This window comes from Aspergillus alliaceus (assembly GCF_009176365.1).
Source record: "Aspergillus alliaceus strain CBS 536.65 unplaced genomic scaffold BDW43scaffold_24, whole genome shotgun sequence".
NCBI lineage: Eukaryota > Fungi > Ascomycota > Eurotiomycetes > Eurotiales > Aspergillaceae > Aspergillus > Aspergillus alliaceus.
The window spans coordinates 162,647-188,094 of record NW_022474707.1 but is presented as its reverse complement, the minus strand read 5'-3'; the positions used below and the strand labels follow the sequence as shown (position 1 = coordinate 188,094).

Sequence of the window (25,448 nt, the reverse complement as noted above, 5' to 3'; positions counted from 1 at the left end):
TATTGAGATGATGTTTTTGGGTTTAGCATTTGCAGGTATACTATTATTCTATCTACATGGAAGTTATTTTGGGATATTTGCTATGTAGGTAAACGTTGATCATTGTAATCTGCTCGTTACTGCTTTTTGGTATTAAGCAGGGAGTAGAGTGGCCTGGTCATCTGAACGTTTCACAGCCAGGCTCATAAAGGTATACAGGGTAGAATATACAGGAGAAATAAAGACGCTCGGGACGCAATAGGCCATCGCTTGCCCGCTCGTAAAACAGATAGAAAGGATAGCCTTCGACATTTCCTCAGCGCAAGAACTTCTCTACCGCACCGCCAATGTTCTTCAGATCAAGCAGGAATGTATCATGTCCGAACATTGATACGTCCTCGCCCAGTTCGATATGTTGGACCTTTTCGTTTCCACCGGCTTTGAGTGTCTCTGCAATCTCACGCTGCTGCCAAGCAGGGAAGAGAATGTCACTGGCAACACCCATTACCAGAACCGGATGGTTTTTTAAGGGGGCCAGTCCGGCGACGAGATCCTGTGGCGGCGCATCTACTTCTGCTTCGCCTCCAGATACAGACTCATCCATCGAGGGCGTAGACGCAGTAACAACCGGTTGCTCTTCGTACGGTTTCTCGGGAAGAGTAAGGCTGCAAGCAATGTCGCTCGAGTCAAGAGTCTTGCCTCCGTCCGCGATGTTGGCTTCATATTCGGCCCGTCGTGTCTTCGTCTCCAGTTGGTGTGCATGGCCGAGGTCAAACAAGTCCATGGCCTTGGACACATACAGCAGACTGTTCGGGTCATATTCCAAACAGAACTTCTCGCCCGCGTGATCAAGGTATGTCTCGATAAGGAAATCGGGACACAACGCAGGCTGCTTGCTAGGATCTGCGCGCTTCCGACCAAACCGCTTCTCCCACTCCGGTCCACTCCTGTAAGTTACTGTCGCAATTTCCCGCGCGAGCTTCATGCCCGAATGAGGCGGAATAGAGTCGTAGTAGAATCCACGGGCCCACTTCGGGTCCATCATAAGCACCTGACGCTGGGTGTGCCGCATGGCGATACTGTATGGATGGCTTCGTGCACATCCACTGATACTGACAATCTTTTCGATGCGCTCTGGGAACAGGACGCCGGCAGCCAGACTCTGCATGCCGCCCATACTGGAGCCCACAGAGGCATACAGCTTCCGAATCCCCAGAGCGTCCAAGAGACGGAATTGTGCCCGCACCATGTCATCTATGGTCAAAATGGGGAATCGGGTGGCGTATCTCTGGCCATCAGAGGGGTCGATGGTCGATGGCCCGGTGCTGCCGTAGCAGCCCCCGATGACATTCGTACAGATAACGAAATATTTGTCTGTGTTCAATGGTTTGCCGGAGCCTATGAATTTCTCCCACCATCCGGGCTTTGGGTTAGCCTCCGTGCTGTGGGCATGGCTCGAGGCGGAGAGGCCGGTATGTAGTAGGATAGCGTTGCTCTTGTCCGCGTTCAATTGTCCCCATGTTTCGTATGCGATGTCAAATTCGGGCAAGACACCACCCCAGTCTAGCAGCAATGGATCTTCACAGCGGTACCGCTCATGGTGACCAGTAGTGTATGATGGTTCGGGGCCGGACTCGAGAGAACGTGCGGAGAGGAGTGCAGACTTCGCATCTTGGGCGTCAAGGCAAGGGAAAGACAACGCTGGGTTGGATGAGTTATTATTCGCCGTAGCAGACTGTGATTTCCGTGGGCGGCCGTTATGCAGTGGCCTACGACTAGTTAGGCATTGCGTCGACAAGCATACTGCTGCTAGTCGATTCCTTCCGGCGAGAGTCGAGAAGCTCTCACTATGTCTGAACAAAGACGTGAGACTCCGCGGCGCTGAGCGCGCCACGCCACGCATAGATCCCATGGCTAACTGAGCAGGTAGTAAAATCGCAGTACAAAAGCGATCTATACTTGCAGTACTAGCTGTTGGCTAGGAGATCTGCGGTTGAGAAGACCGTGTTTATAACTATTTGATCGCCGATTACGCAGGCGGGAGTCGTGCCTGAGGCGTCAACAGCTGCGGGAATGCTCATGGCGTCATCTCCTCGTGGTGTGATTGGCCGGCGGCTTACTATATCAACAACTTTAAGATGTTGAGTTGTACAAGGAAATTTAGAAGACTTGGTATATAATAGAATGCGTCAAGACTTAGATCCATTATAAGCATCTAGTTCGGGTTCTACAGTGGCATTGAGGGGTAAGGTAATGACTAAGATCGTGACTTCGAGGTTGACATTCTAGATGCCTAGGTAAACCTATCATTTATTCAAAGTATATGCGTCTGCTAGTATAGAACATTAGTACTAATACTGCAACCCGCATACAACGCTACACTGAGAAGTATTTGCATTGCTCCTAAAGCTTTGACATACAAGGCTACAGTATCCAGCAAAAGTCTCAGTTTTATCGAAGTGCTCTTTCGCCTGTAGCTGAAGAAGCATATTCAATTGACCTCGTAGTTAGCTGACTAGGTATATTGACCATGAATAGGAAGCTGAGCTTTATTAGTAGGCGTCCACTTGCTAAGTTACAGTGGAGGAAATGAAAAGGGTCTCTGGCCGGTATTACTCCACTGTGTTCCATATCTCGCAGCTTGGTAGTAACAGGTCATTCCACCATCCTCGATACTATAGATGTCGACGGTGTCGTAATTAACCTATCCTGGAGATAGCAACGCAGTACACTGTCATGGCGCCCCTTCGGTTTCCCGGATTTCTAGGCTAGTGAAAGGTGATACTGCTATATTTAGAAGATATGAAATTGATGTGCCTTGTTTTTCTCGCACATGCAACCGCCTCAGGTACAGTAACATCCAAAATGGAGTATTTTGGAGACCCATCCAAGGTTCTTCTCATGAAGGAGGTTGAAGCAGTGTAACGAATCTCCACTGAAGATACCGGTTTGGGGTTGAAGGTGGGACTCCCGCACTTCTGGCCAAACAACGTCTAGGCCGCTCCTCGTGTTCCAAAGAGTGTTTTACTTATTCCATCTAACTGGGATTGATGAGTAACTACTAAGTATACAGGGGCAGACGCTGTTTAGGACTGAATTGAATTGATCTAGTATGGAGTGTATGTGCAAGTAACCATCTCGGAGTCAATCTTGGAGACAATAATAGCCATCCGATGCAGCTAGTACCTGACACAAGCACGATCTACATACCATATACCCCATATATGTTTCATATAGTGCTAATCCTCGATCTCCTCCGCCGGAGGCCCGAAGCGCAAGTGTATATAAATTGAAGATCATCCCAGGTCAACGTCTGTTCAATGCTACGTCCTACGTACACCTCTTCACTAAGGAAGCTGGGCACATTTAGTTGATTTGCGCACCCATTGAGAGAAAAGTTCCTTTCTTCCTAAGTTCTTCCTAAGACATATTGCCGTCCCGGTCTTCTAAATGAAACCGATGATCAACACTTTCGGGCGCTCTAAACCTTGCTGGGTATTGGAAACACATAGTAAATACATACCACGGTTGTAACGGAAGGAAAGACATCTCTGTGCGATACGGATCAGATATGTGCGATTCAGAACTGTACTGTACTGTACGTGGTTCTCCTGACGTTGGATTAGTACTTGCCAACTTGACTTAAGTCCGCTTTAAGATGCAGTCAACCGGACCAATCAAACGGTAGCAAGCCTGCAGATCTGTCGGAACGAGGCCAAATGCTAATGACGCGGCTTGACCGGGATTATTCTACTATACCTACAGATGCCCGCCAATAACATGCATGACGACGGTCTCCATTATATTAAGTACATGTCTGAGAGCAGTGCATACGCTATCGCCGTGTGCTACTATGTTTAACACAAATGAAGATAAGGTTGGGAAAGGAGCGCCTTCAGGGTTTTTATCTCAGGTAACGTTACTGAAGTCTAGATGTAATTTATTGCCCGCAAGCGGCAGACGGTGGCTTGTGGGGACCCAGGTTAATAACATAACATGAACCTCATGTAAGCCACTATCTACTACTTATTTACAGATGCCTAGTCTTCCGTTCCAAGGATCCAAACAACTGACCAAACATAAATCAGCCCATCGCGTCAATGACGAATCGTGAAGGTATAGGCTGATCATCTCCCGTTGCGGAAAAGAGAAAGAAAAAAGGTGTCCATGGCCAGCGTTGCACGAAATGATCTCCACACTTCCTCAATTTCAACCTCCGTAAAATTAACCGTGGTTTTATGGTCTTTTAAATAAGGCACGCTGACACCCCTGGAAATTCCATCCTGGAAGTCTGAACAACCTCACGTTGAAACTGCCCCCAAAACCCTCTGCTTGTCAGACATCTACGTGGATTCTTACGCCACCAAAGAAGTGCCGTCGTCATTTGGCTCCACCTAGCCTATATTTTTTTTCCTTTTTCTTTTCTGTATTTCCTCATCTCAGCCTCTCGTATTGTTCTCCACCGGATCTTCTATTATTATTATCTTTTTGTCTCTTAATTGATTCTTTTCTTCTTGAAATTGCGATAGTCTCTACATGGGATTCCTCTTCGCCAATTGATCAATTTGCTCCGTTTACACAGCAGCTGGATCTCGTCGCACGCCGTGAAACCGCCGAGACTCCGTCAACTCCTACGCTGGAAACAAAACACGATTGGTCTTAGCCCATACAATTCTTTATTGTAATTACAAATCATTCGAGCTGGAGCGAAGGGAAGATATGTGCGACTTCAACGACCATTGAGTGGGACGCAAATCGAGATCCATTCGCATAAACAGTCTGGCTGTTGCCGCATCTCAACAACCGTTGTCACTCACTGATCGTCGGCGGAGTCTGCGGAGAAGATTGTGACGTATCTTAAATCTTGCTTACGTGCCAGTGAATTACGACTTCGCGTCAAGAATCTTCGTCGCCCCTTTCAACTATGCTCACGTTCCGAAGGTCGCTAATCGCGGCCCTCCTCCTTATCACCTTCGTCGTCCTTCTAAGGTCTTCACATGCGACATCGTCTCCCTCATCGTCCGCTGCGCCCGTATATCTACGCGAAGGCGACCTTTATGATAGCAACGAAGTTTTAGAAGAGCACTCGCCAGGGCCGAAAAAGGATGCGGTACAGCAGCAGCAGCCGCTCAAACCCTCCCCAAGCGCTCCCCTGCGCGAACGGTTACGTTATCACTTCCCCTACGATCTCGATAACAAATTCCCCGCATACATCTGGCAAACATGGAAATATACTCCCGATTCTTTGTGGTTCGGTCAAGAGCTGCGAGCTGCGGAGGCAAGCTGGACTGAGATGCATCCTGGGTTCGTCCATCAGGTGATTCCAGATGATACGCAGCGGTATCTTGTCAGGTACCTCTACAGTTCGCTTCCGGATGTGTTCGAGGCCTACGATTCGTTGCCATTGCCAGTCTTGAAGGCCGACTTCTTCAGATACCTGATCCTGCTAGCCCGCGGCGGAATCTACAGCGACATCGACACCAGCGCTTTGCAGCCCGCTGCTGATTGGCTACCCGCGAGCTACGATCTGTCGACTATCGGATTTGTGGTCGGCATCGAGGCGGACCCTGACCGTCCGGACTGGCATGACTGGTATTCGCGCAGACTCCAGTTCTGTCAATGGACCATTCAATCTAAGCCGGGACACCCTATCCTCCGCGACATTGTGGCCTACATCACAGAGGAATCGCTCCGGATGAAGAAAGCGGGAATTCTCAAAGTCGGCAAGATGGACAAGACCATCGTGGAGTTCACGGGACCGGGAGCCTGGACGGATGCCATCTTCAGATACTTCAACGACCCAGATTACTTCAACATCGAACCGGATTCTACGAAAAATGTCACCTACGAAGATTTCACAAATCAAAAAGAATGGAAGAAAGTCGGCGACGTGGTGGTTCTGCCCATTACGAGCTTCAGCCCCGGCGTACAGCAAATGGGCGCAGGGGACTATGATGATCCGATGGCCTTCGTTAAACACGACTTTGACGGTACCTACATACCCCTCCGTATCTCTGATTCAAATCAATACTAACGGCCACGACCAGGCACATGGAAAACAGACCCATCTTTATAAAAAAAAAAAAAAAAAAAAATAAAAAAAAAAAAAAAAAAAAAAAAAAAAAAAAAAAAAAAAAAAAAAAAAAAAAAAAAAAAAAAAGACGAAGTTGATCGATGACACCACCCGCATCACAACTCCCTCCGGGAATTTCCCAATCTCCAACAAACATAGACAGTGAGAAAACGCTCACCTGTCGGCTCTTCTACCACTACTTTATATACTATGAAAACCGACTCGACTGGTGTGTTACTGGAACATCGCAGTCCTATAGTGAATCACGTTAATGACGGCATGAATGACGTATACACGAGTCATGCCCCTGTGATCACAACCAGCTGCCAACCCTACGCAGCTGACCATTCAGAAAATGAATCCAGGGGTTTTTTTTATCAAATGATGGACGGGAAGTGCACTTAGGTACTATTCTCGAGGAATCGAAGATCACCAGCCCTGAGCCTAACAAAAATCGTCCTCTGGCTAAGACTTTTCGATCTGATCCGATCTGATCTAGTCTATCTACCCTTACTTAATTCCTCCCGTGTGTTCATATGAAAGCCTCCTTGTCTGTTTCTTTTCTCTTGATACGTGATCTAGAATTTTTGTATAGATATAGAGAACTTAACGAAATTTAATGTTGCTCCTTGTGAATTTTGCTTTGATAAGGCTAAGTAGTCCACGATTTAGGATGCTTCAGGCAAGAATAAGTATGCGCAGAGAAACGTTGGTATTAGGTATTTAGTAGTATAGAACTCATCAAACTGTACTGTATATCTTTTTCGTGAACAAGGTAGGGAAGCAAACCGTACAAAACCTCATATCGTTTTATATTGTCGTAATTTCATATAGCACCGATTAAGATTGTAAAGATGGGCAGGCATATAACAAAAGTATAGAAGATCCCGGATTGAACCGAGAGAATACAAAGGTAATCGTGTAGCATAATAAAATCAGCTAATGTATAATAGCGAAGCTGTGAATGGAAGATAGTACATCATATGCTTAGGTGAATAACAAAAATACACGGGAACAAGAAAAGAGAGAGAAAAAAATACAGAGCAAAAGATAACCGTAACTTCATGACGGAGTTTCGTGGACCTTTTTAGTTGACAATGACCTTTGCAAGGCATAAATAGGGTACTGATTCGTATCCCCTGGAAGGCCGCATGAGGCGGCTGACAGGGAGAAGCATGCCAAGAAAAAGGGAAACAAGAGGGACTGAGTGGTAAAAGTCCCGAGAATACTATGTAAGCCGTATAAAGTCGTCAGGCGAACGCGGACGTATTGGGACACTCTCTTGCGAAGAGGAAAGGTCATTAAGCATGATGCGCGAGTATTGCATGGCAAACTAGATGTCGCTCGTGAATAGGCATGTATGGTAATTCGTTGGTTTTAAGCAAGGGCGCTGAGTCTTAGTTGCCATCCGAATGCCTGAATCGTCCTCCGGCGTGCTGAGCTTATCGCGTAGCGTCAGTATGTTCATAAAAGGATGTTTGCTCAATTGTATGGTTGGGAGGTTTTCAGAACACCGCTCCTAAAAGTCGCTAAACAAAGCCTCGTATTTTTTCCTCAAATCATCGGTGTAAACATTTTGACTTCTCACATCCGGATCAGGATACTCTTCGAAATTTCCGGTGTCTGCAGGATGGTCGACTCTCGGAATAATGGGTCCTTTAATACGGCGGTAAAACAAATCATCCCATTGAATATCCTCAAAAAATGGATGTGACTTGACTCTGGCAGAGCCCCCAGAAATGTGCCCTAGACGCTCTGTCGGGCTGGTCTTGCAAAGTAAAGATATGATGTTCTGGGCCGCCGGCGACATATTTTGGGGGAAGCGTATGCGGCCTTCAACAATCTGTTCGTATATACGCATAGGATTCTGATCCCAGAAAGGCGGCTGTCCAACCAGGAACTCGTATATCAAAATACCTAGGGCCCACCAGTCGACTGCAAGCCCATGGCCACTGTTATGAATGACTTCCGGGGCAAGGTACTCTGGGGTGCCACATAGGGTGTACGTCTCCCGATCACCCACTTTCTTCGCGAATCCAAAGTCGACAAGCCTAATGTGGCCTTCGGCATCCAGAAGAATATTTTCGGGTTTCAAGTCACGATACACGATACCCTCCACGTCGTGGAGATATTCGATAGTGAGAGTTATTTCGGCCGCATAGAATTTGGCCGTGTTTTCGTTGAACCGTCGCGCGCGCCGTAGATAGCTAAATATCTCACCACCAGGGCAATAGTCCAGCTAAATAAATGTTAGATGGCCACCATAAGTTTTACAGTAAACGTTGGTGGGTCGATAACAGGGGGAGCGTAGGGAGGAGACACTAATGGAAGAATTAAGGGCCCGTACCAGCATGTATAAACTTTGGCTATCGGAGAAAGAGGCTATTAGTGTCGTTATAAAAGGGTGGCCTGCCACCGCTGAGAGGGTCTTCCGCTCATTGCGCACATGTTCGACCTGCTTCAACTTGATCACTAAGCCAAAGGTCAGCCTGCAATATGTAAAAGTGAACGTCCAAGTAGTCTCACCATCTGCCTTTCGTAGTATTTTGAGTGCATAGACTTTATCCCTCTGTCGAATCTCGTCCTTCAATCTCACTAGCCATACCCGGGCGAACGTGCCTAATATTAACAACAGTCGTACTGTTAGCCACCAACTATGCCCACCCAAACCAAGCAGTTAGACCTACCGGTGCCAAGGGTTTTCAAAAGCGCAAAGTCATCAACCGTCAAGGTGCGGGTAGACACGCCGAGCTGTTTTTCCTCCGGCCGCTCGGTGATGACGAAAGGACTTAGATGTCGCTGGTGCGGCGGTCGGATAGCAGCCACCATCTGTTTTTCCTTCTCATGAACATTATTTGGCCCCGTATCGATATCTCTGGGTGGGGACGAGGACCCCTGGACGTCCTTAGGGGCCGAAGGGTCGATCGTTCCTGTAGCCATGGGGATGGGGAAGGATCATGTCTCGGGGAACCGCAGGAATCCGAACGCCCCGACGAGGGGGGAAGAGAGGGGCGCTTTAAATAACAATTGGGCGACTGATAGGCTCCCTAGAATCACGACTAAAATGCGAAGTAAACGTGATATTCCATTGGGTGCGGATTGGATGTGCGGAAGTGGCGCGGGGGAGATAGTGAAGATTAAGGTAATTGCGGGATGAAAGAGCTGTGGTGAGGTCGTCCTTGTCCGTCGGCGGCGCTACGGGGGTACACTCTGACGTTACCGACTGGCGGGGCAAAAACCGCGGGATGAGAAGGAGTCGGTCGCATCCACTGCTACCCACCACCCGATCTCTCGAACATTTGATTTTGCCCCATAGGTTTCTTTGATTATGATGCGAAGGGGAAGAGAGAAGGTAGAATGCATTAGCTTGAAAAGGGAAAAGGTTCAATATTGTTATTGTTATCCAAAGCGTGTGGGCATATGATATACTAGTACAGAAAGTCTCCCGAAGGCTAAAGGGGATGAAGTCCCAATGGAAACACCTGCGAGGAAACATTCAAAGTGTGGCCACAGAAAGGGGAGAAGACCGCTGTGAAGGAAGCAGCGGTCTAGAGGAACTCGTAGTCCTGAGTGATGGGCCCTTGGTATAGAAGAAGCTCAAGGAGTTGATAAAAGTGCAAGTCGCCAATATATCGGGAATATCAAAATGTAACGCCTAATCCAGTTTAACCGTGACTCTTCGAATTCAATATCAGACCGACAATCAAACTGTCCCAATTAGCGTCAAAGATTTTTATCCGCGCATGACAAGAATCACATACCCGTAGAGGCCAAGAACTTCACCGAAGATGAGGATGAGGATCATTCCGACATAGACTCGGGACTGTTGCATGTATGCACGTACACCCTAGGGTAGCTGTTAGAAGTGTGCAGGTATACGCATAGCCGCGGGAAGACCGCTTACCGCATCTCCAACAATCCCAATAGTGTATCCGGCAGCCATGCCTGCGAGACCAACCGACAATCCAGATGCAAGGTGCATAAATCCACTTTTTGCACCGTCAGAATGTTTTCCATTTCGTGAAGCGTAATTTGCAAATTGTACGTACGTATATAGACTCGTGTTCTGTACCGGAGGTGGTTGCAAATCCTGTGCGATGAGAACCGCGATGACAAGGCCGTATACCGCGATGATACCAGACATAACGACCGGAACCAGCGACTATTTTGGTCAGCAAATCAATTGCTGGATATGTTGATGGAAGGAAATGCCGTTCATGCCTTCATAATCAGATCCGATCTAAAGGTTCCCACACCCGAGATACCAATGCCGGACTTAGCCGTTCCATATGCTGCTCCCATTGCTAAAAGTTGGATAAGTATTCGATACTGTCGCTATCATTCAAGGATCGAGTGTAGACATACATCCGAAGATCATCTTTCGAGAGGGCGTTAGCGTAGAATCGTCGAGTCACACTCACGGAGTACTCACAGCTGCAGCTATTCCTGCCTTAACACACAAAGTCAGCAAATTTCTACTGTATGGAGTATGAGCCCCGCGCCCAGTTATTTGTCTTACAAAGGAGAAGAATGGGGCAAACTTTGGCGAGAACTCGCTGTCGGCCATTATGACCAGATTTCGATGGGGAATGGGAAGGAGATAAGAGGAGAGGAAGAGAGAACGAGGGAAGTGTTAAAGATAGAGAATAGACTAAAGTTGAAATGAAGCCCTAGAAAAGGGAGGGAGAGGGAAAGGAAAAGAAACGCGACTAGAATAATGCTTTCGTTGAAGCTCGGGGATCATTAACTTGGAGATTAGGTCGACGAATGTTGTCCGTCCCAAGTTGCTCGCCCGGGCCACCGTACAGCCGCAGAGCCACACTCTTGGCCTATCCGGGTTAAGACTGACATGTGCCTGTTCAACCCAACAACCCCCGTGCTTTTCCATCACGGACGGACCATTCTTCACCATTTCCCATACATACTCCCCTTCAAAATACAACCCCCCCGCTCCTCCCACCCCCAACTTTTCACCTTGTCTGGCCCTTCTCTCTGTCACCCTCTTGCCGGACTCGCTTTTACCTCGACCGATCGACTAGTCCGAGGGAGGATGCTAAGGCTATGAACTTACAGGGGGCCCTGGCTTGCCGTTGCGCTCAAGGCTCCTTAGTAGCGCACTTCCATCGTTAGCACACCACGCGGTCTTGTCAACGCCTTCTTCCAGGCTTTGAAATCGCCTCAGGACAGAAGCCTCCCCATTGAGGCATGATACGCTCAGAATTATTCTGTGTCTAGAAATTTTCTTTCTTATTCAATTTGATTCTTGTCTTTTACTTGATTATAAATTATCGCCTGTGGAGTATCATTTTCTCTTCCCCTACGTTTCTTTTTCCGTCTCCCCTTGTCCCTCCTCCTTTCTCCACGATTCCCAACGATCATCTCGCGACGCTCTCTACGACCGGTTCCGATACCCTTTCGTTGCATCAGGGCTAGGACACTCACAATCTCCCGACATTCTCGCTAACCGTCACATTTCTCTATCCGAATAAATTCCGAAATTAGGGTCGGAGAGGAAAAGAGGGAAGATCACAAATATGGCCGATCTTGGAGGCCACCAAGGCCGGAACTACCGGCCCTACGGACATCCCTCATCCTTCCAACGTGATGCTGCATTTTCCGAGATATTCGGTGGGGCACCACCACCCGGGCGCTCTCAGACGATGACCTCGCAAACACCTCAATTTTCTCAGGATAGGGCTCACACTATGTCATCACACGTGCCGCATCCCCAGATGCAGAGAGGTCCGCCGCCACCGCAACGCCAGGGGCAGAATGGGCATCCACCCAGCACTCCAAACGGATACTATCAAGCGTACCCCGGGTCCGCAGCAACTATGACTTCTCACCCTCCCCAGAATGCACCACGGCCGTATCCTGGACGCTTCGCATATCCTCAGCCCCAACGGTTAGACTCGAGGCCGAGCCCAGGACCACAGTATCCGGATGCAAAGGGATATAGTCGACCTATGCCGCCCCCTGCGCTGAACTCAGATGCTTATAGGTCAAGGTCAATGGCGAGAATGGGCGGACCACCGATGTATCAACCACCACCTAGTAGTTTCAATCATACCTCTGCAAGCGCTTTTCGCCAGCAGCCGTATAACGCCGCAGCCCCAATGACCGCACAAGGAAGAGTTGTGCCGGAGAGACATGGGAACGAGCGCACTATGTCATTGACTTCATATTCCACTGACCGCGACTACAACCATACTACAAGCACGGGGAGGGTCATCCCTGCTCGAAGACAGCCATCAGGCCCTAGCCAACCCCCACTTCCTCGCCAAGAGGTGGACCCAGCGAGTGTCCAGAATGTCAACGGCAGGCCACGGCCACCGAGTGATAGTTCGACGGCCTCGCGATCCATGTCGATGGCATCAACGGTGGTGCCAGATCGAACAATGAGTATGCAAAGCCAGACACCTCAGAAGCCTCCTGGCCAGACAACTCTTGTGGCAAGCAACTCCCGCAGAAGCAAAGTCCCATTGGTTTATCCAGCTTTACTTTCGCGAGTTGCTGATGCCTTTCGAGAGAAGATTGTGCTGGCCGAGCGGCAGAAGAACGGGCTGTCATATCAAAACGCTTTCTCTGGTGCGGATGCAGTAGATTTGATCGGCTATATTATTAAAACGAACGATCGGAATCTAGCTCTTCTTCTAGGGCGTGCTCTGGATGCGCAGAAGTTTTTCCACGATGTGACATACGACCATCGTCTTCGAGATTCTCCTGCTGAGCTCTACCAATTCAAAGAAACGATGGGAGAAGAAGCGCCCAGTTTTGAAGTCAATGGAGTTTTCACGCTTCTCACCGAGTGTTACTCCCCGACTTGTACTCGTGACAGCTTATGCTACTCAATCGCATGTCCCAGGAGATTGGAGCAACAAGCAAAACTGAATCTCAAGCCACAGCCGGGTTTGCGGTCGTCTGCCTCCAAAGGGAGTCTGCATGGCGATGATGATGATAATGACAACCAGAAATTATGGATCAACATGGTTCCTAAGGAAGTCTCTGATGGCCTCGATGATCGCGAAAAGAAACGACAGGAAATTATTTTCGAGATTATGTACACAGAGCGTGATTTCGTCAAGGATTTGGAATATTTGCGAGATTTCTGGATGAGGCCTTTACGTTCCGCTGGTAACAACAATATTTCACCCATTCCAGAGCACCGACGAGAAAAGTTCATCCGTACAGTATTTGGAAATTGTTTGGAGGTCCTGAAAGTAAATGGCGGCTTGGCCGAGGCTCTCAATACCAGACAGAAGGAGAGTCAAGTAGTGAAAACTGTTGGTGATATATTCCTTCAGCACGTCCCACGATTCGATCCGTTTATCAAGTACGGTGCGAACCAGCTTTACGGGAAGTATGAGTTCGAGAAAGAAAAAGCGTCGAATCCAGCCTTTGCAAGGTTTGTGGAAGAGACGGAGCGTCTTAAGGAGTCACGAAAGCTTGAACTGAATGGTTACTTAACTAAACCTACCACCCGTCTTGCAAGATATCCTCTGCTCCTTGAGCAGGTCCTGAAAAACACGGCCGATGATAACCCCGACAAAGAAGATATTCCTAAAGCTGTCAAGCTTATCAAGGATTTCCTGTCCCGCGTTAATACCGAGAGTGGAAGAGCCGAAAATCATTTCAATCTCGTTCAGCTTAATGCAGCACTAAAATTCGGCCCTGGTGATTATGTCGACTTGAAACTTACCGAAGAGAACCGCCAAATGCTAACGAAAATGGCGTTCCGAAAGACACCTACTGATAGCTCCGAGGTCACAGCATATCTTTTTGACCATGCTGTTTTACTGGTGAGAATCAAGGTTGTGAACAAGCGCGAGGAGTATCGAGTCTACCGGAAACCAATCCCTCTAGAACTCTTGGTCATTGCGCAGATGGACGAGGTAATCCCCAGGGCCGGAATTGCCAAAAGACCCTCGTCTAGCCTACTCCCAAATAAGGCTGCCGCGAATCCGCCGACCACGAAAGATGGACTCCCCATTACTTTCAGGCATCTTGGCAAGGGTGGTTATGAGCAAACTCTCTATGCCACGTCCCCCACGCAAAGACGAAAATTCATTGAACTTGTGGAAGAACAGCAAAGAAAATTGAGGGAGCGGAATAGCAACTTCTATGATAAAACTGTGCTCTGCGAGAATTTCTTTACAGCAATCAATCGGGTAAATTGCCTTGTCCCTATCGATGGTGGCAGAAAGTTGGTGTACGGTACAGACAGTGGTATCTACATCTCGGAGCGTTGGCCCAAGGACAAATCTGCGAAGCCAAGACGCGTTTTAGACGCCAGCCAGGTTACCCAAATAGACACACTGGAAGAGTATCAACTACTCTTGGTCTTGTCGAACAAAACGTTATCCTCTTATCCCATGGAAGCGCTTGAGATAGGGGAAGGCCAGAACACAGTAGCAAAGAGACCCAAGAAGATTCAAGGCCACGCAAATTTCTTCAAAGCCGGTATTGGTCTTGGTCGCCATCTGGTCTGCTCTGTCAAGACTTCTGCTCTGTCAAGTACTATCAAAGTATACGAGCCAATGGACAACCTGGCAAAGGGGAAGAAGAAGTCTGCTGTCAGTAAGATGTTCCAGGGTGGTCAAGACACCCTAAAGCCCTTCAAGGTTCGTATATCTCTCCTAGTCAGCGTAATACACCTGCAGATCCCCATCTAATAACGCTTTTAGGAATACTATATCCCTGCTGAATCCTCCTCAATTCATTTCCTCCGTTCAACTCTTTGCGTTGGCTGTGCTCGTGGTTTTGAAGTTGTCAGTCTTGAAACGACCGAGACGCAGTCCCTCCTAGATCAAGCCGACACCTCCCTTGACTTTGTGGCACGCAAAGAAAACGTCAAGCCAATTCATATTGAACGAATGAATGGCGAGTTCCTTCTCAACTACAGTGATTTCTCGTTCTTTGTCAATCGTAATGGCTGGCGCGCTCGTTCAGACTGGAAGATTTCATGGGAGGGCAATCCCAATGCCTTCGCACTCTCTTACCCTTATATCCTCGCTTTTGAACCGAACTTCATAGAAATCAGACACATCGAGACGAGCGAGCTGATTCATATCATGACTGGGAAGAACATTCGCATGCTGCATTCCTCGACAAGAGAGGTACGTAAAAGAAGCCTAACTTATATCGATGCCTTGTTGACTAACGCTCTTTAGATCCTGTACGCCTACGAAGACGAGTCCGGTGAAGACGTAGTAGCCAGTTTGGATTTCTGGAACAAGCCGCAGCATTAGTTGAGCAGAAATGGAGGGAATAAGAGATAACTTTTTGTTCTTTCAAGTTAGTTTTGATCGCTCTTAGACCGGTCTTTTGTTATCCCAAAAGGCATTTCGATCTCGCTTTGTTATGCATTTCGCGTCTCTTGTTTTCTTCCTCTAATCCCTCCATGTTAGTGATTTGATCTATATCAAGTCAGCCTTTATCTATCATCATTTGCCTATTTTCCGCTGTGTACAATGAAGCGCAAATACCACATGTTTATTGTTGTTGACATTCTGTCTCGTTTCCTCCTTTTTCTTTTTCTTCCCTCTTCGTTCTGCTTTTCCGCCAGTCTGCATTCAACGTATAATCTCTTTCCTCGGGTTGTCGTGTCAGCCTTCTGTATGTCCTCTTCGAACCGTTCAGGCTACCCATAACCAAGCTACAATTGAAGGGAAAGCTGGTGCTGACCCATTCATCACGGAGACTTGTTTTTCCCTTGTATATTTTGCTCCTTATCGCAAGTCAACGGTATCGATACACCTTAGGAATATGACTAGCTCCAAACCCTGTAGAGCAAAGAACTATGGGTCCAGACCACCACCGGCTCTTGGCATATTGCTTACCAACCATCAGTGTATGCGACATACACCGAAGGCATACAAACTGTGAGGTACTTTTCCTTCATGTACTACTATTCAACTAGAAGACATAGAATAATAAGCGACAAGGCATAAACCACAACACACAAAAGATAAAATGACAAAAGAGGGAATCTTGCTGCGCTGTTGAGATTGGGACAGGTGTCATTGATGATAAGAGTCAAAAAGAAACAAAGGGCGGAAGAGATAAAAAGAAATATATAAGACGGCAAAAGGAAAGGAATTTATGCAGGTGTTCCAGTGACAACTGTCAACGATTAAACGATGCTATCTTTGACCCCCCGAGCATCATAAACACGGGCTGCGAATGGAGAAGAAAACTCCAACCGCATGGAAGGAATAGAAGATATCAAAAGCTGGAAAAGTAAGTGGGGAACTGCAGCAAAATTTTCATCGCCTCTTGTCCAAATCCCTCTTTGCAGAAAGGGAGGAATGGCGCCAGTCATCGCAAATTAACGGAGCGTTGCATTTTCCCTTCCCTCCCTCTCAAACGAAGTTATTAACGTGAATAAGCAAATCAATATTAACCCCCAGACTGTTACAGCCGCCGCGCCATAGGTTCCATTACGTCGACACGGTCAGTGCCAGACGCGCAACGTAAGACTAGTCTTTGACAGGTTTGGATTAAGCTTCACCATTGGCGACATCCTGGCTGCTTGATTCGCGTGCCATACGAGCCTCAATCTCTCTCAACTGGCTCTCACGAGCCAATAATTCCTGGCGCTTCTCAGCAATCTCACGCTGCACCCTCAGTTCGATCTCGCGGAGTTTCTCCTCCTCGCGACGGAGTTGCTCCTCCTTCAGCCGCACAGACTGGGATGCTAGGTCTTCTGGGTTCATCGACGAATCTTGGGTACTACTAGAGGGGTCAGTATCCTACAACATATGCAGAAAAGTAGTGAAGCATGACTTACGGTGTAGCACCGTCGACACTCTTACTGAGCTTCTCGGTACGGTAATTCTCGTAAAGGAAGTCATGGGTGATCTCCTTCAGATCTGCAAGGTGACTGTGAAGAAGGGCACTTCGGATGGCCAAGAAATCAGAGTGGCGAGGGTTCTCAACCTCGACAACACCCCAAGGATATTGCCTGGCTCGCACTTGGCGGCCCTCGATTTCCACGAAGTCGTCAGAGCCAACGATGGCAAAAGGCATAAGCCCACGCAGTTCAGCATTCTCCTCTACGGTATCCTCATCATCCTCCTCGATATCGTAAGGGAAGTTGTAGACAGGGATGCGGTAGTGCTCGATATCCTCCATGATCAACTTCTTCGACTCGGCCAATTCGGCAGGAGTGAGGGAGTCAGCTTTCCCAATGACGGGGATAACGTTGACACGAGGTGAAAGGCGTTTCATCAATTCGATATCCAGCTCACGCAGGCCGTGACCAGTCGGTGTGATGAAGTACAGAAGGACGTGGACACGATTGTCCCTGAAGCGGGGGTTTCGTTTGATTCGTGATTCTTCGGCTAGAATATCATCGTACTGACGCTCAAGGTATCCAACGATCTCACCAAAGCTATAAACGGTCAGTCTTGCGAGCGGCGATTCCAGCACTGGCAGCGATCACATGCCTTGCTTCATTATCAATCTGATCACCGAAGCCGGGGGTGTCGACGATAGTGAGAGAGATGCGGGTGCCTTCGTCATCCAACTCGAGCTCTTCGGGCCGATCAATCAGTATACATCCCCCTAGTGTCGATTCAAATGTCGACTTACCGACCGTAACGGGCTTGATGCGGACACCTTCCTCAAGATGAGCATTGGTAGGATCGTCGGAGTCCTTGCCCTCAAGAACTGACTTTCCGCAGAGGGTATTAACGAAGGTAGTACGGCCTGTCACAAGAGCGATTCGTCAATTCCCGCTGAGAGTAGAGTACGGGGCCGTTTTCAACACGCACCAGTTCCGCTGGCACCACAGACCATCAAACAAAACTGGATACCCTTCTTGACATTCTTCTTGCGACGGAGCTTGATCTGTTTAGATAGTGGGCTCATGGTCAGTAACTCATGTGAAGTAGATTGGGTGGAAGTCTGAGTGAGAGAGACCCATCCAGGGACAATTGGGGGTAGAGTGGAGGTTAGGAGGGGGTAGAAGGATGATCTGTTTAAGTAGCGAGGATGGAAAGGGGAACAAGCAACATACCGCGTTGAGAGCCGACGACATGGTGGGCTAAATAAGGAGAGAACGTGGGGAGAAAAGGGGCTGACAGGGAAGATGAAGAAGAGGAAGTTGAAGGAAGAAAAGCGAGCGGCTAAGCACAAGTGGTTTTGGCTAAGGAAGGGACCGGGAGAAGGAGGTGAATGGGGGATGAATCGCTGCTCTCCTGAGGTCGAGTAGGAGCAGACAAGTTGGAGTGAGAGGAAGAGAGACGTTACCTTACTTCGTCCATTAGGGGGAAAGTGGTCTTAGTTTGTTTAGTTTAGCTCCCCGTACAGTAAGGCACTTCGGGTCTCGGTATCGTACCATACAGGCGGTGTATCACCAATACATGAATTGCTGGACATTACCCCTTTAGAGGCCCTTACAGGCCAATCACACCTATGGATTGCTTCTCCAGATTGGTCTTCATCCATGAAATGAAGCGGTCCAGTATTGTCACAGCGTCAGGTACCTGGTTTCCATCCGAGAAGGTCACTCAATAGTTTACCTGTCCGATATGGAAATGGGGGATCATCAATTATTGCTCTCTAATTAGAATCTCATTTGTGACTGATGAAGATATCTAATGTTCTGCTAAACTTAGCATTGAGTCAGAACCAGTCTCAAATTTTTTTCCTTAATATTATTTATTTCATAATAACCTTATACATGGTTGGATTCATACTTCATTTCTTTCTTGATCTCCCCCAGTTCATGTCCCTTTCAGGGGTAGCACATCCAATGGAAGCCGTGGGTCGTTGCGGGCCGTTCAGAAGGTACTGAATACGTGCCGGGTACGATACACAGCGCATGAGATGACCATTAGTCGTCGCCTTAGGCAGAAAGCCTCTATGTGCATTGTATGTGGATACGTGAATCCTTCCATTGAGGCTGTCCAAATATCCCCAAAAGACAAATATATCTTCTTTTTGGATCTATAAAATAGTAGATATTGTGTTGTAAGAGTGCGAGGACACGAATCTATAAGATATTCGGATTTTCTAAAGGTGCATCTCTAGCATTTCTAGCTCTTGGAGAAATCACTACTAGTAACCTTACACATCATTCACAGAGACTCTAGACTATCTCAATGTATGTTAGGTGATCTTAACCGCACCGAAGTTTGGAGGCTTCTGGGCCAGGCCATGCTACAGGCATCCAGGAGGGCATTGTGGGGAATTGCGTATCAGTTGAGAGGGAAAACTGGGGATCAGGAAGGACGCATTCCACCCATATTGTAGATAGGAAGAGCACCCGTCCATTGAGAAGTATCAGTCTCCAAGGGGATGTGTTGGTGTATCTAGATGACGTTTAAATATAGACAGATAAGATGTAGTTAGTGACGCTAGGATGTAACATAATTTAAGCACAAGTCTTAGCCTAAAGTGGCAACGCCCCATCAACAACTCTGACTGCACTGTGCACGGTCATAATGGTCAGTGTAAGGCTCAGGTAAAAAAGGAAAAAGGAAAAGTGGTGATAGGGAAGTTATTTCCACCAAAAAAACCAAAAAGAAAATCATGACAATGCCGGGATTTGAACCCGGGATTGACGAAAGGCCACTAACCTAAACAGTAGTAGGCCTGGCCTCTCCATGATCAATTCATTGGCTAGTTGTTTCATCATACAACTCATCCGGCCCCGAGCAACAACTGAGGTGATAACTTAGCATTAACGTTCACGTGGGTAATCTAGGCTGTGTCTTTGTGCTATCTTAAAGACATAAGGCGCCTTGAAGGCCCTCAAGATCTTCTAGGGGTTCTCCTCGCTATAGCACAGATTCAGCCTCTCAGTTTAACGGCCTTTCTTTCATGGTTGGCATCATGAATACCCGACAGGTTATTGATGAATCTGTGGGACCTTTCTCCCTCTCTGCAGCTTTCAATAATGACAACTGCTGCTTTTCCGTTGGACTGGATACCGGATTCTGTGGTATGCCGTGTTAATTTGTGCCGTATATGTCTATATTGCCTTAAGGGAATAACCAAGCTGAGAACAGAATGACCTGGTGTAGTCTTTACTGCTGACCCTTGTGAGCTAAAGGTGTCGAGAGGTATGCAAGCTCTGTTGGTCTCTATACCCAGTGCGTGTAGACTCCCTTTCAACCCGCTAACTCTATGATGCCCTGTAGACTTTAATGCGGGCATCGGTGTCGTGGTAATGCTCGGTCAGTCAAACTACCTAGCCCTCGTCGGTGGAGGAAGACAACCCAAATTCCCGCAGAACAAGGTGAGTAAATTATCATGTGCGTGACTTTTCCACACTCGGCATTTCTGTACTCATAGTGTATCTGTATAGCTGGTTATCTGGGATGATGCAAAACAGAAAGCTGTTATTACTCTCGAGTTCCGCACCTCTGTACTGGGTGTCCGCTTATCAAAGTCACGAATTGTCGTCGCCTTGTTGAACAGTATCCACACCTTTGCATTCTCGAACCCCCCACAGAAACTTTCTGTCTTCGAGACAACAGATAACCCCATGGGACTGGCATGCTTGGGACAAAAGCTGCTGGCTTTCCCAGGCCGATCTCCCGGGCAAGTTCAATTAGTTGAGCTAGAGACAGGGAATGTCAGCATCATACCTGCACATAGCTCGCCATTACGCGCTATGGCACTAAGTCCAGATGGAGAGGTTCTGGCAACAGCGAGTGAAATGGTATCGTCCGCAAGTGCTCTACAGTGAAATAACTCGTGACTAACTCCTTCAGGGGACTTTGGTGCGGGTGTTCTCCACCAGCAACTGCGCGAAGATGGCTGAACTACGGCGGGGGGTCGATCAGGCAGTGATCTTCTCTCTCGCCATCTCGCCTTCGAACAATCTATTAGCCGTAACATCTGACAAGTCTACTCTACATATATTTGACCTCCCTCACCCACGAAACCCACCCCATCGCAACCCGGTAGCATCTCCATTAGAAGAAGAAACAAACCAGAAATGGGGCATTCTAGGGAAAATCCCGTTGCTACCAAGAGTGTTCTCAGATGTTTATTCATTTGCAAGTGCTCCGTTTGAGGTGGGTGACGAATCAGCCCCAGGCTCTCAGCTTGCACCACCCCTTGGAAGCTCGTTTGGAAGGCCTCTTAAAGGTATAATTGGATGGCCTGACGACCAAACGATCCTTGTTCTTGGATCAGGCAGGGATGGGCGTTGGGAGAAGTTCGTCCTCCGTGAAGGCGGCGATGGAAAGCGCTACTGTATGAGGGAAGGTTGGAAAAGATACCTAGGAGGCGGTTGAAGTGAGTGAGGGGTCTCCGCCACATTGTGCGGAGATGAGGTCTAGCATTAACAGTACTACCTATGCGCGTTTTGTTAGGATACTCATGTTCTTTTCATTACAAGCAATTGACCGCTTGTTTGACAAGCGCTGTGTCGAAAGTTGCAGAATGAAACCATCTGCCATATGCAGAAAGAACCTGCTGGGTTTCATTCTGCATATGGCAGATGTCGAGCATCTAGCATCCACTTTTGTTGTTGACCGCCATCCCACACTTTGGCTGATCCACGCACTCCTCCATGGGTATCTGAAATTGAGCCAGTGGCCCATCAATCGCGCTCCGATTACCATATAGAAAATTTGACCAAATTTGTTACCGTGATGTAGAATTTGTGTTGTCACATGCTAGACGTTTATCGGTGTCGATCATCCCTATCGCGATTTCTCCGTGGTTCGGGTGATCGCGACCACACCGGTGTCCTATCTCTGTAAATTCTCTCTTTCCTTGAGAGTGATCTGTCTCGATGGGATCTTCCTTCTCTCGAACGTGACCGCTGATTCTGATGACTCCTCTCCCGGGAACGGGAGCGGTCCTCATCCCGCCGGCGACGGTGGTGGCGTTGACGATGATGGCGACTAGATCTTTCCCTACTAGATTCTCGCCTGCGAGATGATTTCCCACGGTCAAGTTTTTCCAGTGCTCGTGCAATTTCTTCCTTCTTCTCCTGTATGAGATACTCCTTCATTGGGTCCTCCTCATCATGATTCACCATCAACTCCTCGAGCTCCTTCTCTTCCTTCAGTAGAGGTCGTCTTCGGGGATCGTCTTCGCTAATTCTCCTCTTACTCCGTCTGCGTCGCTCATCATCTGTATCTCTGTCGCCTGTACCCTTAGCAGCCGTGTCGCCCAACAGTTTTGCGACGTTATCCCCTTCCTCTTCGTCGTCCCGCCTCTTATATCTCGCATGATCCACGCGTAACACCCTTCCCAATACCGTTGCTCCACCTAGGTTATCAACGGCGAGGTCTGTACTGCGCTGGTCCTCGTATTTCAAGAATGCAAATCCTCGACTCTTTCCGGTTTCTTTATCGCGCACAAGGTTCACATGAACTGGTTCGCCGTATTGCGAGAAGATTGTCACAATGTCACCCTCGGAGAGATCGTATGGTAAGCCGCCAATATTTATGTAGGCTGTATCTCTGTAATCGGCATGCCAGGATGCTTCGGGTGGGCTACAGTAGTTCACATGAGTTAGCAGGATATCCTGGACTGGAGAAAAGTCGAGAAAGCGTATCACGCACACTGCATTTTCAAGTTCGCGTTTATTGAGCGACTGGATCTGTCGAATAGCGTTCATTGTCACGAGGAGCCAATCATATATCTAATCATATATCTCGCTTCGGAAGGATGATTGACCAACTGGGGTAGATCTTTTTCGGCGCAAGAGATAGCTACTATGTCGAAGAGAATGGGGCTAAGCTACAAAGAGATCAATCACGGGCGGCCTCCGCGGGAGGTCCCACCCGCAAGGACGGCGACACTTTCAACTATTGTTTACAACAAAATAACTTGTAATTTCCCCCTCTGTGGAACGCTCACCCTTGCAACACACTTGAAATTTTCGCCATCTTTCCAGGCGAAGTATTTGCTCTATTGGAGACTTTTCTCCTCGGAGAGGGTTCCTTCTGTCGTCCTATTTGATCGGCTAACAAAGTATATCGGCGACACATCCATCTCCCCTGACACCGTTCCTACCGCTGTTCCATTATTCACAAACATCGAGAGATCGGAACGCACGCGTCATATCCGTCGGAATACTGACAGGATTGTCTGACGGCCGCTTGGGATGGTCTGCGCAAGCTGAATACGGTCGAACTGGGACAGACAATGTTCACTTCAAGCCAAATTCCCGCCTCCAAGCTCGGGTCGGGAAACAACAGTCGGCCCTCGAGCAAGGATGGCCCAAAGAAGAATATCTGGTCATCTATGTTAGATAGCGTCGCCAATGGAAAGCGCTTGCCAGAAAAGAACCTTCTCATCCTAGGTTTGACGCCTTTTCCTCCCCGACTCCTACAATGGCTTCGCTTTCCCCTTCGTGTTCATGTTGCTAATGAGGACACGTTTTTCCCAGGAGGCACTCCAGAGAGCCAAAGAGACTTTCTCGACACATTATCTGCGGACACGTCTGATCCCAGCTTGTCAAACGACAGGCGGAAAGGAAGAGTACCCCCAGTCGCCAATCAGTTCGCTTTAGGATATACATACCAAGATGTGTTAGACGCTGACCAAGAAGGTAACTACGGCCATATTTTCACACCTTCGAGGATATTTACTCTTTTGAGTGGCGGCTAATGTGTACATTTGAAAGATACTTTGGCGCGTGTTTCTGCATACCTACTTTCCGAGCCCTCTCTATCTTTTGCGCCCCTCCTGAAACCGCTTTTGACCGCCCAATCCGTCCCGGAGACGTTGGTCGTGATCCTGCTAGACTGGTCGGACCCTTGGACATGGGTCAGGCGCCTACGGGAATGGGTTCGTCTCCTGCGACACGTTCTCATTTCTCTGGATGACGAGACAAAGATTGTGATGGAAGAAACTATGACAGAGTGGAAGGATCGAAAGAGGGGCATGGATCCTAGTTCAGCAGGAGCACAAGGATTGACCAGCTCAGGTGGGCCGGTAACAATACCTTTAGGGCCTGGCGAATGGGATGAGGGGCTAGGCGTTCCCATGTGTGTGGTCTGTCAAGGAGTATGTAGTACCCAAAGCGGAATATGTGCGAACGGCGCAATCAAGGGAATGATATGTTTACGCTGACAAATTCTCTTAGGCTGATAAGATCGAGAAATTAGAGAAGGATCACGGCTGGCATGAGGAGGAGTTTGACTTCATCCTCCAGTTCATGAGGTCAATTCTTCTTAAACGTAAGAGGCCCCTGCACCATTTCTCTCTTCATATTGCCTAGAGCGGCTCTCTGATTACTAGTAGATGGCGCATCACTTATCTATACCACACCTTTTCTGGCCAACTCGCTCCAGAGCTTAATACATTCATCTCTTGGGATTCACTCTCTCTTGAAGAGGCAATCACTAAAGCACAACGTGATTGATCGGGATAAGATTCTGGTGCCTTCAAACTGGGACTCATGGGGTAAAATTCGAATAATTCGAGAAGGGTTTGATATGGAAGGAGTCTCAACAGCTTGGTCAATTGAAATTCAGGACCCGCCAGAACCACTCTCTAACTTATCGATCGATGATGATAAGCCGGAAGGCGAAGGTGCAGTGGTTCCGGATGATGGAACAAGCGCCGTAGCTATCTTCGAGCAGACGATAAAAGATCCCAAGCGGGACACATCCATGACGCATCCTGGCAGTCAACATAGCAAGAATAAGGTTGAGGTCGACACATCTGACATGCAAAACTTCCTTACGAAGCAGTTGGAGGTTCTCGAACAGTTGAAACTTGATGATGAGAAGGATCGTGCAGCTAAGCAAGTGCCCCAGCTCGAAATGTCGCCGCTAGATGACAATGGCCGTGTGAATGAGCACATTGGGCCTGTGCAGTTTAATATGGGCGGAATTCAGGTAGATGCCGATGATATGCTACGGAAACTCAAGGTGAGTAACTACTTCACCGGCGCTTGCCCTCTTCGAAGCCCTGGCCGCTAACTCTCGTACCAATTATCTAGGAGAGAGAGGCCAATCGGTCCCAGAGAAAGGATACCCTTTCGGTACCCAGTGGCGAGAAATCGCACAATCAAGCGTTGGCCAATTTCTTTGCGGGCTTGGTCAAAAAGCCTGGAGGAAGTCCTCGCGGGAGTCCAAGTCCGTCGGGATAGTCCCCTGCTTTTTGACTGGTGTTTTTTTGGTTTTGTAATTTTATTCACCCTCGCACACCGTACATACTCTAGGCATCGAGGACATCGGCTTAGCGACGCTCATTGTCATTGTTTTTTGATACCGGAATGGCTTTAGGCTGGGTTAGGAGTCGAAGAGACGGCGGCGGATTTCCATGAAGATTTTCTTGGTCCCCTTGCGAACTATCTGTATTCCAATTGAATAATATATCCTCTACAGTTACTGGATTGATCACCACGATGCGCTTCACGGTTGTCTATCGCGGTAGTAAGGAAAGCTGGGAGAATAACTACATCAGTAAAAGA

At 48.1% G+C, this 25,448-nt stretch overlaps 9 protein-coding genes across 9 annotated transcripts; 4 read left to right on the top strand and 5 right to left on the bottom strand.

Annotated features, from left to right (window-relative positions):
* Positions 1 to 70: 70 nt before the first annotated feature.
* On the bottom strand, positions 71 to 1,962 carry BDW43DRAFT_277292 (homoserine O-acetyltransferase family protein). Its single transcript, XM_032042050.1, has one exon. The coding sequence runs from the start codon at positions 1,889 to 1,891 to the stop codon at positions 296 to 298; it is 1,596 nt and encodes a 531-aa protein (XP_031899922.1). The 5' UTR covers positions 1,892 to 1,962; the 3' UTR covers positions 71 to 295.
* Positions 1,963 to 4,903: 2,941 nt separating this feature from the next.
* BDW43DRAFT_300548 (glycosyltransferase family 32 protein) lies at positions 4,904 to 6,055 on the top strand (the record flags this gene model as incomplete). The annotated part of the gene is made up of 2 exons (XM_032044917.1): positions 4,904 to 5,969; positions 6,027 to 6,055. 2 exons carry the CDS (start codon positions 4,904 to 4,906, stop codon positions 6,053 to 6,055), a joined length of 1,095 nt encoding a protein of 364 aa, XP_031899921.1.
* Positions 6,056 to 7,462: 1,407 nt separating this feature from the next.
* Positions 7,463 to 9,090, bottom strand: BDW43DRAFT_93301 (cAMP-dependent protein kinase). Its single transcript, XM_032050736.1, has 4 exons — positions 8,740 to 9,090; positions 8,579 to 8,671; positions 8,400 to 8,524; positions 7,463 to 8,291 (listed from the first exon to the last, which is right to left on the bottom strand). The coding sequence occupies exons 1-4, from the start codon at positions 8,990 to 8,992 to the stop codon at positions 7,572 to 7,574; spliced, it is 1,191 nt and encodes a 396-aa protein (XP_031899920.1). The 5' UTR covers positions 8,993 to 9,090; the 3' UTR covers positions 7,463 to 7,571.
* A 259-nt stretch (positions 9,091 to 9,349) lies between these two features.
* BDW43DRAFT_277284 (V-type proton ATPase proteolipid subunit) lies at positions 9,350 to 10,825 on the bottom strand. The gene is made up of 8 exons (XM_032042049.1): positions 10,572 to 10,825; positions 10,485 to 10,502; positions 10,418 to 10,430; positions 10,274 to 10,356; positions 10,102 to 10,214; positions 9,957 to 10,041; positions 9,814 to 9,899; positions 9,350 to 9,760 (listed from the first exon to the last, which is right to left on the bottom strand). The coding sequence occupies exons 1-8, from the start codon at positions 10,617 to 10,619 to the stop codon at positions 9,718 to 9,720; spliced, it is 489 nt and encodes a 162-aa protein (XP_031899919.1). The 5' UTR covers positions 10,620 to 10,825; the 3' UTR covers positions 9,350 to 9,717.
* A 559-nt stretch (positions 10,826 to 11,384) lies between these two features.
* On the top strand, positions 11,385 to 15,372 carry rom2 (putative Rho guanyl nucleotide exchange factor (Rom2)). The gene is made up of 2 exons (XM_032050734.1): positions 11,385 to 14,673; positions 14,737 to 15,372. The coding sequence occupies exons 1-2, from the start codon at positions 11,587 to 11,589 to the stop codon at positions 15,220 to 15,222; spliced, it is 3,573 nt and encodes a 1,190-aa protein (XP_031899918.1). The 5' UTR covers positions 11,385 to 11,586; the 3' UTR covers positions 15,223 to 15,372.
* Positions 15,373 to 16,551: 1,179 nt separating this feature from the next.
* aspA (putative septin AspA) lies at positions 16,552 to 18,092 on the bottom strand (the record flags this gene model as incomplete). The annotated part of the gene is made up of 6 exons (XM_032044916.1): positions 16,552 to 16,783; positions 16,842 to 17,444; positions 17,500 to 17,587; positions 17,645 to 17,761; positions 17,827 to 17,902; positions 18,072 to 18,092. 6 exons carry the CDS (start codon positions 18,090 to 18,092, stop codon positions 16,552 to 16,554), a joined length of 1,137 nt encoding a protein of 378 aa, XP_031899917.1.
* Positions 18,093 to 19,726: 1,634 nt separating this feature from the next.
* BDW43DRAFT_93089 (phosphatidylinositol-3,5-bisphosphate binding protein HSV2) lies at positions 19,727 to 21,499 on the top strand. The gene is made up of 5 exons (XM_032050732.1): positions 19,727 to 20,000; positions 20,083 to 20,121; positions 20,200 to 20,297; positions 20,367 to 20,723; positions 20,776 to 21,499. Exons 1-5 carry the CDS (start codon positions 19,880 to 19,882, stop codon positions 21,301 to 21,303), a joined length of 1,143 nt encoding a protein of 380 aa, XP_031899916.1. The 5' UTR covers positions 19,727 to 19,879; the 3' UTR covers positions 21,304 to 21,499.
* On the bottom strand, positions 21,500 to 22,713 carry BDW43DRAFT_93109 (uncharacterized protein). Its single transcript, XM_032050733.1, has 2 exons — positions 22,585 to 22,713; positions 21,500 to 22,515 (listed from the first exon to the last, which is right to left on the bottom strand). Exons 1-2 carry the CDS (start codon positions 22,638 to 22,640, stop codon positions 21,696 to 21,698), a joined length of 876 nt encoding a protein of 291 aa, XP_031899915.1. The 5' UTR covers positions 22,641 to 22,713; the 3' UTR covers positions 21,500 to 21,695.
* Positions 22,714 to 22,870: 157 nt separating this feature from the next.
* On the top strand, positions 22,871 to 25,327 carry BDW43DRAFT_277263 (dynein family protein). The gene is made up of 6 exons (XM_032042048.1): positions 22,871 to 23,327; positions 23,415 to 23,576; positions 23,652 to 24,034; positions 24,114 to 24,207; positions 24,272 to 24,903; positions 24,975 to 25,327. Exons 1-6 carry the CDS (start codon positions 23,171 to 23,173, stop codon positions 25,122 to 25,124), a joined length of 1,578 nt encoding a protein of 525 aa, XP_031899914.1. The 5' UTR covers positions 22,871 to 23,170; the 3' UTR covers positions 25,125 to 25,327.
* The last annotated feature ends 121 nt before the right edge of the window (positions 25,328 to 25,448 follow it).

Bases quoted from the DNA above. Each gene is read 5' to 3' on its own strand.
- BDW43DRAFT_277292 (XM_032042050.1), bottom strand. From the start codon at position 1,891: ATGGGATCTATGCGTGGCGTGGCGCGCTCAGCGCCGCGGAGTCTCACG.
- rom2 (XM_032050734.1), top strand. From the start codon at position 11,587: ATGGCCGATCTTGGAGGCCACCAAGGCCGGAACTACCGGCCCTACGGA. The intron at 14,674-14,736 runs GTTCGTATATCT...TAACGCTTTTAG, and splicing joins ACACCCTAAAGCCCTTCAAG to GAATACTATATCCCTGCTGA.
- BDW43DRAFT_277284 (XM_032042049.1), bottom strand. From the start codon at position 10,619: ATGGCCGACAGCGAGTTCTCGCCAAAGTTTGCCCCATTCTTCTCCTTT. The intron at 9,900-9,956 runs GTAAGCGGTCTT...CAGCTACCCTAG, and splicing joins TTGGGATTGTTGGAGATGCG to GGTGTACGTGCATACATGCA. The intron at 9,761-9,813 runs GTATGTGATTCT...TAATTGGGACAG, and splicing joins GAAGTTCTTGGCCTCTACGG to TTTGATTGTCGGTCTGATAT.
- BDW43DRAFT_93089 (XM_032050732.1), top strand. From the start codon at position 19,880: ATGGTTGGCATCATGAATACCCGACAGGTTATTGATGAATCTGTGGGA. The intron at 20,001-20,082 runs GTATGCCGTGTT...GACCTGGTGTAG, and splicing joins ACTGGATACCGGATTCTGTG to TCTTTACTGCTGACCCTTGT. The intron at 20,724-20,775 runs GTATCGTCCGCA...TAACTCCTTCAG, and splicing joins TGGCAACAGCGAGTGAAATG to GGGACTTTGGTGCGGGTGTT.
- BDW43DRAFT_277263 (XM_032042048.1), top strand. From the start codon at position 23,171: ATGTTCACTTCAAGCCAAATTCCCGCCTCCAAGCTCGGGTCGGGAAAC. The intron at 24,035-24,113 runs GTATGTAGTACC...AAATTCTCTTAG, and splicing joins TGTGTGTGGTCTGTCAAGGA to GCTGATAAGATCGAGAAATT. The intron at 24,208-24,271 runs GTAAGAGGCCCC...GATTACTAGTAG, and splicing joins GAGGTCAATTCTTCTTAAAC to ATGGCGCATCACTTATCTAT.
- BDW43DRAFT_93109 (XM_032050733.1), bottom strand. From the start codon at position 22,640: ATGAACGCTATTCGACAGATCCAGTCGCTCAATAAACGCGAACTTGAA. The intron at 22,516-22,584 runs GTGCGTGATACG...GAACTACTGTAG, and splicing joins CGCGAACTTGAAAATGCAGT to CCCACCCGAAGCATCCTGGC.
- BDW43DRAFT_93301 (XM_032050736.1), bottom strand. From the start codon at position 8,992: ATGGCTACAGGAACGATCGACCCTTCGGCCCCTAAGGACGTCCAGGGG. The intron at 8,672-8,739 runs GTAGGTCTAACT...TGTTAATATTAG, and splicing joins TTTGAAAACCCTTGGCACCG to GCACGTTCGCCCGGGTATGG. The intron at 8,525-8,578 runs GTGAGACTACTT...CCTTTGGCTTAG, and splicing joins AATACTACGAAAGGCAGATG to TGATCAAGTTGAAGCAGGTC.